Source organism: Acomys russatus, chromosome 5, assembly GCF_903995435.1.
Source record: "Acomys russatus chromosome 5, mAcoRus1.1, whole genome shotgun sequence".
Taxonomy (NCBI): domain Eukaryota; kingdom Metazoa; phylum Chordata; class Mammalia; order Rodentia; family Muridae; genus Acomys; species Acomys russatus.
Window position 1 is genome coordinate 61,622,410 of NC_067141.1, and position 13,092 is coordinate 61,635,501.

The window sequence follows — 13,092 nt, forward strand, 5'->3', positions numbered from 1 at the left end:
AGCCCCGATGTTTTAAATTATATATTTTAAAATGTCCATTATGTGGTCTCTCTTTTTCACTTGTGTGTGTGTGTGTGTGTGTGTGTGTCACATTTGCTCAGTGACATCCAGCCTCTCTGAGGCAGGGTCTTTCATTGTGTGGCACCCACCAGTTAGGTTTGACTGACTGACTAGCAAGCCGCAGAAATCCACTCCCCCAATCCAGCACTGGGATTACAAACATAGCCACCTCATCTGCATTTTGTTGGGCTTTGGGGATTGGAGTCAGGTTCCTGCACTACAGGGCAAGCATTTTTACCAACTGAGACACTCCCCCAGCCCCATCACTTTCTTAATGGTGTCGTTCGAAGCATCAGTTTTCAGTTTTGATGTAATTCAGTCTAATCTATTTTTATTTATCAGAATATTTGGTCATCATATATTCTGGTTTGTGTGGATGTGTTTATGTGCAGTGTGTGTGTGTGTGTGTGTGTGTGTGTGTGTGTGTGGCGGTTGTCCATGAGCGCATGTGCAGAGGCCAGAGGAGGATGCTACTTGGTCTTCTCTGTCACTTTGTATCTTATTCTTCTGAGATAAGGTCTTTCTCTAAATGTGGAGTTTGCTGCTTTTTGGTCAGGCTGGCTGCCAGGAAACTCCAGAGCGCCTCCCAGTCTCTGCCTGGTCTCCCAGCATTGGGGTTATAGGCATGTGGCCCCTCCTGGCTCCTGCTTGCATGAGCACCTAACCCACAGCCCTCACTTATAGACGAGGACTCTGCAGGCCAGCGAGACTGAACAAGCTCTCATTTGAAGTGATCACAATCAGTCGGGCAGCCAGAGCCGCCATAGTCTGTGGATGTGGAGCTGGCTTCTGACTCCCCTCCTGTGACCCACTGCTCACCTTGCAGTCTGCTGTGGCGCTCATTCCTCTGAAATCATATACTCTCTTTCGGTTCGAGGAGGAGCTTCTGAGGCTCAAGCTCACACGATGTAAAAACCTTGGAAACTCAGTGGGTGATAGGATTCCCACAGTCCCTCCTCAAGGTTATAAAAGCTAGGGAGAGGGGACTCCAGTGACGTCAGGGAGGCGACTTTCATGCCTTGTCATCTCTGCTGGGCTGGGCTGCCTGTGATGCAGTTGCCTTGAGCAGCCCATGCTCCTGGAAGCCACACCGTGAATCTGTTGGGCCACTAGACCAGACTCTGAGGGAATAATTTCTTTGATACCTTGTTGATGCTCTGTCTTGGCTGAATTGATTTGTGCACATCTTTCCAGGAAAAGTCACACACCATTTGGGTTTACAAATTATGTTTTTGACATGTCCAGTAGAGGGCACAGCATCCAGTACCAATAATGTTCACTACTGGTCAGGCATGGAACAATGCAGATTGTTCTCTGATAAAAATGAGCTAAGAACTGGGAGCGTTAGGACTGAGGGGTGGGCAGGCGAAGAGGAGAGCTCATTTAGGTCACGATGGGCTGTGTAACAGGGCCTGTAGATTGTGATATCACCATAGAAACAGTAACAGCCACTTGGTAGCAACCCAGTGGTGTGAGCTCATGCCATCGATGCCTTCTCCAGTCTCCCAGCATTCTTCACCATTCCGTGCTTCCCCTAGGCTTGGCTTCCCAGTCAAGGTCTTTATTTTCTAGAGCCTCGTTCTAGATGGGTCAGTGGAACTGAGTGGAAGGGATTTCATTGCTAGTTCCAGGCCAGGCCCCTAATTATTCTCACTCGATCTCTCTCTGTGTTTGTCAACTACTCATTGGTACCCATAGGAGCTTTGAAGGAAAGTGCCAAAGATGGCAGTGGGTCCACACTGGTCGAGACATGGAATTCGGCCACTGCCTCCTTTCATACCACTGAACCTTGGTTGATTTATGGACACGAACCTTGGTCATGCTAGCCATTAAGATTGTGGAGTTTACCTGTTATTATAACCACAGCTTCCTGAACCAATAGATTAATGATATCTAGCTTGAATTATAAAATATCACTTCTACTTCGAATAGGTTGTTGGGGGACAATGTCACGAAAATAAAGGCTCCAGTGTGTGTTGGTGTGGTGTGGGGAACTGTTGTGTCCCTCTCTCCCACAAAACACCCTGACGACACAAAGTAAAAGTTGTCATATTTTATTTCTTACAAAATATTACCTTAAAAGAGAAACTACCTCATGAACTCAAACTCCCTGTAATCACCCGGTTTGCCTAAGCCAGACTCTAATGTGCGTTGTGGATGTAAAAGCTTAGAGTCCCTGCGCAGAGACACAGCCTTCCCCGTGAGGGCTCCTGCACTCATTTCACTTGCTTCCAGAGGAATAAAATCAAGGTTGCTTTCTATTTCTTCGCCAAGTATAATTTATAACATAACATTTACAACCTGGACCTAGGATGCTTTCCTGAATAATAATTAGAAGAGCAACGGTTGTCAGAAGGACTCCTTTCCCTGTGCTGGCTCAGAGGACCATGGGAGGAATTAATGAGCCAGTCAAATGGAAACTTCTCAGCTCCTCCCCAAAGCTCCCAGCTTTAAGAAAGTTGTTCCAATGTGGTTGCTTTATTTCCATATCTCAGAGCGTATTGTCATCACATCTGCGTCACCGCTAGGGTGCCGCCGTACCACTTACTGTTCAGTATGGGCAGACTGAGAGACCAAACCTGAGTGGTGGAGGGAGGGGGCAGTGCCTGTGGAAGTGCTGGTTGGCTCTGCCCTTACTTCCCAGGGTGCAGAAATAGGAGAGCATCACCCCCCACCCCCGGAAGGCTGAGCAGGGTGGTGGGAATGGCCCTTACACTGTTCCAGGAGAAACCCGGGGAGGCAGACCAAGGAGACCGCTGCAGGTCGTGGGGAGCCTGGACTGCAGAGGTGGTCACTGCCCTCCTCACCGCCCATCGCCTTCCCCTCAGCAGCGTCAAACCTGAGATCAACTGTTGTCCAGGCAGGCGAGTGAGTTCTCTGTGGGAGGGACCTGCATAGTGTGTGGACAAGGTAGAGTTGAGGAAAGGGTGGCTGTTGTGGTGTTAATGGCAGGGTGTCATTAGAGCAGGCTTTGTAATGCAGCCGGCCTGAGTCTGAGCCTGTTGTAGTCTCTTTTTCTGGATGGGTGTGGAGGTTCCTTCTCTAGCCTTCCTGGTGACAATAGGGTCTGAACACTGATGGGAAGAGGGCGTGCCATTAAGGGACCGCAGCTCCTTCACTTGAAGTGCTCCAGTTGTTTTGAGCCTCATACTAGGATAACTCTGTTAGCACTGCCTCTCATTATCTTCCTTTCAATGGATAGAGCCCCAGAGAAGAGTACAAACAACCCTAGAATTGTACTATCACTATCTCCGAAGAACCGATTTCCCTGGGCTCCCTCCCGGGGACAGAGTGGCTGGCAGAAGGGAGTCTGTGGAGCTTGAGAGTAAGCTAGTGGGAAGGAGTAACCAGAGACCGGGCCAGTGCAGCTGGGACTGTGGAGGAAGCCTTCTTGCCTCCTCAGAGACACGTCACTATCATCTTGGGCTGCTGTTTGTACCTCAGAACATTAAAGTCCTCCCGTGTCCCAGTGTTTTGACCACTGTAGGGATCTACCTGGTTTCCCTTTACTTCTTTGAGGGTAAGCACTGACTTTCGTTTTCAGAAAGGAAGCCACTCGGCATGGATCTGCAAGGCACAGCCTGGAGTCTCAGAGCGCTGTGTGTATGTAGAGCACCCATGTGGAGCACTCCTGAAGATGCCGGTCTGGCCAGGAGTATGCTGGCTGCAGATGCTCAGTGGTTGAACCAAGGCACCCCAGTGCTCATGCCTGGTGCTGGAGGTGGGTGGAGCACCTTCAGGTAGAACCTATCAATTGTCTTTGTCCTGATGAGAGCACAGGGCTGTGAGCTCACCCATCTTTTGGCTTACTAAGCGGCCAGGAAGGCAGAAGTGCAGAAGGGCCCCAGGAAGGGTGGGACTGCAGAAGGTTTTGGGAGCCTCAGGTCTTCAGTCTCACAGTTGCTTGAGTCTGATATTTTCAAGCCTTTCTCTAGCCAGAAATAATACTAATATCCCACAGTGGCAGCTTTTTGCAGGGCATTAGAAAAATGGGACTTTCTCTTCCAATAACAATGAGAATTTATTCTGAGGCTTTGTGATAAGAAATGAGAAAGGGACTCATTCCTAGAGGCAAGAGGAGCAGAAAACCATCTCAACAAAAGGCACAGGCTTCTCATTATGCGTGATTACTCTCTCAGTGCGCATTTCCACAAGCCCATTCTTTGGTTTAAAATGAAGGACTCTTAAGTCCCTCATGATCTCTGCTTGATGAAGGAAAACTGAACCCACCCAGGGCTAGTGGAGGATTGCACCTCTCTCTTCTCCAGTTGCCTCACCCCATTGCACCCCTGCTGTGGGCTGTGATGCTGTTTACCAGAGAGACTGTCTTGGGGGGGGGGCGGGTGAATGCAAAATCGGAGTCTCTGTAAAGAGTAACACGGCTGGTTTAGTAACTGTTCTGCCCACCCCTCACCCTGTGGTAAAGCTGCTATGGGAGTGATGTTCTAGTGAGGGTCTTGGTGGCCTCTGAGGAATGCAAATACTTCTTCCTAGAGTTAGTTGTGAAGCCAGAACTGCGGGGCTCTGAGGACAAGTTTCGGTGCTCTCTTCTTCCCCCTTTATTAGCTCAAAAACAAAACAAAACTTCAACCTCTTAGGTGCAGCATTTAATTCATAGAGAAAGACAAAGGCAGCAAAAATGACCTACATTCTGCGAGGCTTAGTGAAGAATCAACTCCTATTTACAGAAAATGTGTTTGCGTGGGGGCTCTGGAAATCTTGGCAAACAGAGTCTACCAGGTGAGGGGGGACGTCTGTGACATGAAAAGCCACTGAGCTTGGTGCCTAAGTAGGTTTTGGATTATTCCTGTCACTGGGTGATGCTGGGCAGCATAGGGACCCTTCACATGCCTCACAGGTGCATGGGATGACAACAGTAACTTTACTATGTGGCTTCTATATACGCAAAGCAAACTAGCCCAGGGCCTGGAATTAGGGGCCTCTGATTAGTTTGCTGTCACCAGGGGCCCTGCAGCTGCCCTCAGACAGGTACTTAGGAGAGATGTGATACACGTCCAAGGCAAAACCATCTGTTTGTCTCCTTTCCCTTTTGCACACTCTTCCTGACTTTGGCCCACCTGCTCACCTCTTCTTTTCCTTCCTTCCTCCCTCCAGCGTCAGCACTTCTCTCTGGCTGGAGCTTCCAAGGAAGGTGCCTGAGAAGGGAAACTGCTGGGAGCCTTGCTGGGGAAGCACTCTCATGGGCCACCATCTCCAGATGCTTCCAAGCTGACTGTTGACGGGTCCAGCCCGCCTCAGTCTTCTGCTCTTGTGTGCCCTAGTGTACCTGCTGTGGGATGCTTGCTCCTCCTGAACTGGAAATAGGCACGTCAGAGTCAGATGAGTGCCTCCTCTATCCCAAGTTCGCAGTTCTCCAAGCTCAAAGCATTGAGGCACCTTGCTTGTCTGACCTTTCTCTTGCCTCTCACTTTGCAAACTGGACCAACTTCTTGTTCATCAGGAACCTTAGGCTTGCTCCTGCTGCTTCCCTCAGCAACTGGCCTCAGCCACTTTCCCAGGCCTGTCTGCTCATATCAATAGGGTGTCACTGACTTATCTGGCACCAGGAGTGTCGGGGCCCCTTCCTCCTTAAAAGCAGCATCATTCATGTTGTTTATCATGAGGTCAGTCATGTCCAAATAAAGGTCCCAGTCACAGACTTTAAGCCAGTCTTCCTGCTTGCCCAACTCAGAAGCCTTCCACCTACCATTTTTCAGCTTTGCTATCAGTCCAATTCTCCATTCTTCCTCAGTAGAGCTAGCTGAAAACTTTGGTCCATGCTCAGGCACCCACCTAGGTAGGATGGATCTGGTCATCTTTAATGACCAGATGGGACTTCTCCCTAGTAAATGCCGCTAAGACATAGCTATGTGGGAAGAGGAAGAAAGGTTCAACTGTGTTTACAGTGATTTGATTCACACCTTCTTCTAAATGGTTTTTGATCAATCATACAACCAAGGGCTTACTGTCTTGAATCTTTGAAATCCCTTCAGTTTGAGGGCAAGGTCTAAATTGAGCTGTTGGATTGGTGTGTGTGTGTGTGTGTGTGCATGTGCTTGATGTTGCCATGTGCTTTTTCTTTGTACTACAACTCACTCCCTCCTGGCAACATGAAGAATGGTGATTTCTTTTTGTGGAGCCTAACACATTGCTCTCCACTCAATGAATATTGTTACCTGACTCCCATTCCAAGCCTGAGGAAATCTAGATTCACAGAGGAATAGAACCTTATAAGCTTTAGAGTAGGACTGTAATTCTACTTGTGAAGCACCCGCTTCCCAGAGGAATAGCCAGTGATGGATGCCATTGTCAGAAACCCAGATGCAGACACTCATACATCAGCCAGGAAATTATATAAACAGCTCACCCAGCAGGCCAGAGCTGACTCACCCATTTGCTCCCTATGGGAAGAGAAGTGTCAGGAAACCCAAGGCAGCAGCAGGAAACAGACAAAGGAGGAGCTAAAAGAGGATTAGATTTGCAGTACCTCCAGCCCTCCAACTCCACCGGAGCTGTGCCCTCTTCCTCCTCTGCTGAGGGTAGCGGCAGCAGGCTAGGGCCTGGGGGGTGCAGTCCCTTACACTGCTGATCAGGACCACAGGCAGCTGTTTGGAAACACTGCTCTGGAAGCTAGCTGTCAGCCTGTTTATGTGTAGGCACACACCTTTAGCTTGACGTAGGAAGACAAGGATGTCTACGTTTTCCCTAGGGACGGACGGATGCCACCTACCTAGGCTAAGCTCACACTATGATGCTCTGCCTCTTTGCAGAGAGTCTATGTTGCCTCCAGCATCATGGGAGGCTGTTTGCTAAAGAAGATGTCTGAGGAGTAAGGGTGCTACAGGGGTGAAGAGTAGAAAGCAGTCCAGCAGGCCCACCAATGGCTCATGAACAGAGGATGGTTTATCGATAACGGCAGGCCAGAGCATTGACATTCTTGACTACATAAAAGCCCATGGTGACTGGAGGGATGACCAATGTCCGGCCGGCCCGCAGCGGGCGAGGCTTCAGTTCTGGAAGGGTCTCGTCGTCCACCATCACTAAAGGCTGGCCATTGAGCTGCACAGACCTACAGCAGAAGAAATGGGGGGGGCGTCCATTATCACATACTCACATCTTGAATTTCTTTGATAGGTAAGAGAACCAACCTCTTGGAGACAAAACTGCATGATGTCATTTGAACTATAAGGAGACCAAAATGTTATCAAGTAATATAGAGAGCTCTGTTTGCTGCTCCTTCTGCATTATGAATGGCAGACAAGTTTAGAGAGAGATAATCAGACCTCTGTCTGATAGAGCAGAGAATTTCCAGAGATAAACAAGCTGTAAATTGTACCCAATGAAGGGCGGGGCAGAGAAGAGCTCTAGGCCTGGTCCCACACATGCAGACTTGGGCTGTGTCCGGCTCGTCAGACCAGAGGGAGCATCCCATTCTCTGCTGGGTATGACTGAGGAGTGCACGATGAGCACGCAGCAGACTCCCAGCTGCACAGCCAGGCCTGCCTCTGGATGGTGTGAGGGTGAAGAATGGGCTGAGAGTCAGGACTGCCTTCATCGAGCATCTAAGAAGTTTTCGATCCCAAATGCCAGGGTGTGCCTTTACTTCCTCACTGTGAAGACAGCCTGTTTACTGCAACAGCAAGCCAGGTGAAACAGAGAAGGGTCCAGATGCAAAGCCTCAGGCAGGTTGTTTTTGGAGTCTATTTTATTTCAAGTGGTGTGACTATCCAATAGCCAGATGTCCAATAACTCGCATTAACTTTCTAAAACACACGTGAATGCACACCACCTCTCTGCTCAGTGTTCCTTATATGTAGAATTAAGTGCAAAGAACTAGGTAATACTCAGATGCTACCTAGGTAACATTTAGGTAACATTCAGATGCTACCAGAGTACTGATGCCCTTGGGTTCTGGGAAGTGCACAACAAACTGTGATAAGCAGATGCTCAACCACCTGTACCCCTAACAGTAGCTGCTCTGGATCATCCCCTCCTGAATCTCCTCATTGTGGGTACAGGTAGAGCCAGGACCATGGGCAAGATCCTGGACTAAAACCTCTAACTTTAGGAGTTGGGTGACTAACTTAGGAGCTGACTGACAAACCCATTGGCTGCATTGTCTTGAAGCTTCTGCACCTCCAAGAATATCCCACAGCTATACTGTGAAGGAGATGAACTAAAAGCACAGAAGAGCTTTGGAGGTATAAAGGACCAGGCAAGCAGGAGGCATTGTAGAGGAATTTTAATCCAGCAATATGGCTGCTTTGGCAATGGATCACATCTAAACACCTTTCTATGTGATCCAGCTGGAATGCAGACACACCTTGGATTACAGCACGATCTGGCTGGAATACAGACATGCCCTTAATCTTAACCTTTTATCCCAAACAATCAAAGTAAGGTCATAGAAGGAAGCAGTGGTGTTTGAAAGTGATGTCTAATTGAGGGGCAGACAAAGTGATGAGTCAGAGAAAGATTTGACAGAATGAGTCAGACAGAATATGCACAACTCTCAGGAGAACAGCACAGGAAAGAGAGAGAAGTGGTAGTATATGTGTGTGTGTGTGCAGGGGGGGGGGCAGTTTTACAGAGACAGGCTATAGAGAAAAACAAGCTAGATACAAGTAAAGACAAAATGAGCCAGAGAATGGGAAGGAGCCAGAAGATTAGAACACATTGCCAAACTTAGTATGAGACCAAGCAGAGCAATCCAGTCAGAAGCTAAGAGATGTCAGATTGAAACAGTCAGTTCAGAGAGGAGTTTTGAGCCAGAACAGCTGAGTTGAACCAGCCAGTGAGAGTTCAGAAGAGCTAGAAAGGGTGAGTTTATTCAGCGCTAAGTCTCAGAAACTAAAACATTCTAGGTCCGGGTTAGCAGATGGAGGCTGGAAACTGAAGCCTTCAAGGTTTAGGTTTATAAAAGATTGATTAGATTGTAGAGAGGCTAGAAGTTTCCAGGCCTAGGCCTAGGAGTAGATAGAACAGAGAAACACTCTGGGCTCAAGCCAAGCCGTGTCTTCATACAGCTTGGGTACAGCTCTCATCTGAGGACATTTACAAGGTGTTTCTGCTGTTATGCTCTTCGTTGGCATTGCAGGCCACACCTCTGCCCCACATCATTCTTGGCTTCTCTGAGGGACTGGATTTCTCAAAGCTCCTTTCTGCAGAGCCCTTCTTCCCTATGGCTCCCACTACTCCTTTTCCTCTCTCTTGGTTCTCTTCCATATCTGGATGCTGTTGCTGGTTGATGGAACCTGCCGCCCAGATGCAGAGTCCCATGTTTGTCCTTGGACTCTGAGATCTTGTGTTCTTTCGGGTGTTACCCGTACCCATGACTTTGATTACTACTCACATGTCGGCTTTTCCCAAGGCCATATCTCCACCCAAGGCCCTTCTACTTAGCAGCCCACAGAAGCTTCAAGGTCACACAGTCCAGATCCAGTTCCACCCCTGTCTGTATCCCTGCTTTTTAAAACATCTATGACAGTCACATAAGCTAGAAAGCTCGGAGTCTTCTGAGACTTCTTCCCCAACCCCCACTGCCAGGGTCACAAAGCCAAACCCATTCTGTCACTAATGTTCACCAAGTCTGCTGTGTTTTGCACTCGTCCCTGCCACTGTGGTCCAGAGCCTGCCTCCTAGCCTGTCTCTGTGCCATGTGCTTTGCTTGGCACCTCCCACCTGTCCCCCATGATCCTGACTCCAGCTACGTCTACTTCTCTAGTTTTAGTCCCAGGCTCTCCAGGCTTCAGTGCAGCTGTGGGGTGTGAACAGCTAAGGTAGGGCGGTCACCAATACATGCATGTGCAAAGATGGCTTAGAATTTTAAAAACACCGTGCACAAAGATGGAGTGCAGTTTTCAAAGGAAAGTGTTATGCAAGTAGGTATGGAGGGATTAAAATGTTCAGGGAACATGGTTAGGATTAATAAGATGCAGCTTCACTTAAAACTGTTATAAATTATTATTACTATTACTAATGAAAGAGGACATTTTTTAAAAAACATTTTGAAAAGATAGCTACCTTTTTATTTATGTGGCTATGTATCTATATCTATGTTATGTATGTGGGGGCTCCTTGCAAAGGCTAGAAGTGTCAGTAGAGCTGGAGTTACAACTGGCTGTGGGCTGCCTGGTTTGGGTGCTTGGAATCAAACCTGGCCCTCTGGGAGAGCAGCAGGTACTACTAACCCTAGCCAGCGAGCCTCCTCTCCAGCCCAAGAAGGAGAATTTATGACGGAGACTGGTGTGAAGAGGAACCCCTGTGTTGGAAGGAGCTGGGCATCTTTGGCGCAGCTTGTGCAAATTAAATGGCTTGCAGGTTTGCTTTGGAGTTCTTCGAGGAGATGATGTTTCCATTTAGCAAGCAGCTGCCAGTCCTCCACTCTCAGCCTAGCTCTGAGGAGTCCTTCAGGCCCGCTTGGCTGCTACTGGGCAGCCTTCTATAACCCTTGGGCTGGCTCTCTCAGCTTTGCCCTCCTTTGCCCTCTGTGGTGTACTGAGTTACAGTGTTGTCTCTCACTGGGCCATGAAAACACAGTATGCAAAGGTATGAGGCTGGGAAGAAACATTTTTGGAATAAGTGAACGGTCTTTGGGACCCTTTGCAGACTTCCCAGGCTTCCCCCATTCCTTGCTCCCTGAGTTTGCAGAGCGCCTTTACAGGAGCAATTAGCTGGCGACCACTCTGCCTCTCAGTGGAGACGTTAGATGAGATCTGAATTATCACTGCTTCTCAGTCACTCAGTAGACACGGCATTCCCACACGACAGGAGGCCATTGGTCATTGCTAGTGTTTTTCATTAAAAGAAAAAAGGGAAAAAAAAAAAAAAAAAAAAAAAAAGATCTGTATGGCCATCTCCTAGCTAAGGTGTTAGGTTAGCTAAGCTAAGTTAATTTTGTGGGTGAGGCTGTTTGAGACCTTGAATCCTCAGTCCTGATCTTTACACTCCTCGTATAAAGAGGCACAATGTGCTTCATCTCCATCTCTGTCCTCTTCTTTCTACTGATGGTTTTCTTTTAATATTGATCACCCGGTGAAATCACATCACACTGGCCTTCAGTTATATACAGTGAGGAATCTGTAAGTTTGAGATCACACTAGTGGCGAAAGAAAAGATCACGGACTGGGGAAAACGTTGGTGTGAAAGGCAGACTTCTGGGAGTTGCTTTGCCTGGTTTGTTCAGTCCACGCAGCCCTTACGTTCCACATGAGCAAACCAAAGTCTAGAGGATCTGAAACCCTATCTGAGCCACACAGGCAGGAAGAGGCAGGCCTGACAATTGCAGGGATTCCCTTAACTGTAGTCTTACCTGGCCTTCATGACAGTCTCTAAGGGGCCCTGTGCAAGACGCAAAGCTCTGTTATTTTTGTAACTTCACCACTGAGACAAGGTCAGAGAGGTTAAGTGGTCTGGGCAGGTTGCAGAACTAATAAGCAGGTTAGCTGGGCCCTGGCCTCTTGACTAGCTCCATCTCTTTCATGTTGTCTGTCCCAGTCTCAGGTGGTGCTCGCCAAGATCACATTTCTTATTATCGTGTTTTCATCGTCTGTGAGGGCTCCTTACTGGATCATGGCTTTTCAATGGAATGCTACATGATCCAGCCTAGGCTGAACTATTTCTCTTAATTTCCTAGCTTCCTTGAATTGCTGAGGGTGTCTGACTATCCAAATATTGGGACAACTGCACTTTATTGCCTTTTGTTTTTACAAAGTTTGAGTTACTTTCCAATTCTAAACTTGTTTTCTCAGTTTTGTGCATTAATTGAAATGGGAGTCGATGTGTCAATTCAGGGTCAAGCCCTCTGCCCTGCCAGTTCTCCATGGGAGCCTCTTGGCCCGGTCACTCCCTTCCATTCCTTGTCTGCAATGTCTGGTCCTCATGTCTTCTTATGGTTCTTGATGAGTATTTAAGTAGGGCATTGGCTTTTCTCAGGTCCCAGGATAGAAAGGCTAATGACCATATCATTTGGCAATCTTGAAGGCAATTTGGGTCTCCCCCCACCCCCTGTGTGTGTGTGTGTGTGTGTGTGTGTGTGTGTGAAAGAGAGAGTGTGTATGTGAGTGTGTGTGAGTGTACATGTGTATCTGTGCATGCTTTTGTTTTATCAGAAGAAGACACTTGCTGGTGTGTGGTTTGACTGTCCTTTTTGGGGGCCCTTGAAGGGAAGATAAAAAACCCAGCTCTACCTCATTCACTTAGAATAAGGCATTTGCCTTCTCTGACTTTTGGTTTCTCCAGAGGATGGAGTGATAGACAGATCAGATGAGGTCTCCTTTGTCTTAGCTGGTTGTCAGCCACACAATCCATATCTAGCTGCTAGCCTAAGGCAAAATTCAGTGCCTAATTTAGGCTGGCCCTGACAAACGGAAATCTGAGCATGATGCTCACCTGTCTAAACGGTCAATGTCTCCTAGGACACATTTGAAGTCCCCAGAAGCTCCTTAGTGACTCATACTGACTTCTGCCCATTCCAGATCCTCACTGGCCACCACTTCCTTTCTCCCTGTGCTGCTTCTGTCTTTATTGCTGTTTGGAACTTCCTCCACTCTCTGCGGTGGTGTCTTTTTAAAAGACTTTCCCGCCTCTGTCTTTGTATTCTTTGTATGCATGGAAGGGGTGGTATTTGCACACTAATGCAAGTGCCTATGATGGCCACAGAGGACACTGGAATCCCCAGGTCTGAGGCTGCAGGGGATTGGAATTGCTCAGTGTTGGTGCAGGGACTCAAACTGGGTCCCCTGAAAGAACCCCACCTGCTGTGACTGCACTACTGTCTGCCCTGCAAGGAGCCCACCTGCTGTGACTGCACTACTGTCTACCCTGCAAGGAGCCCACCTGCTGTGACTGCACTACTGTCTCTCCAGCCCTCTAACTCCTTTTCTTGATTACCTTGTTTGTTCTTTCCATCACCTACCAGTGCCCCTCAAAAGCATCCCATAATTTCCAGCACCGCTTGGGCTTCATCTTGGATCACTAAATTATGGCTGCTTGTCCTCTCCCCAGATAGAAGGGCTGGTGACCGCCTCACTC

General features: G+C 48.2%; 1 protein-coding gene across 8 annotated transcripts in view; it reads right to left on the reverse strand.

The window, feature by feature from the left end:
• Window positions 1-6,773: 6,773 nt before the first annotated feature.
• Window positions 6,774-13,092, reverse strand: part of Hpse2 (heparanase 2 (inactive)) — a 686,746-nt gene continuing 680,427 nt past the window's right edge. For all 8 annotated transcript variants that reach the window (XM_051146598.1, XM_051146595.1, XM_051146592.1 and 5 more), the window contains one exon: window positions 6,774-7,129. In XM_051146598.1, the coding sequence (XP_051002555.1) occupies window positions 6,964-7,129 (166 nt within the window). In that variant the 3' untranslated portion in view covers window positions 6,774-6,963. The remainder of the gene's footprint in view (window positions 7,130-13,092) is intronic.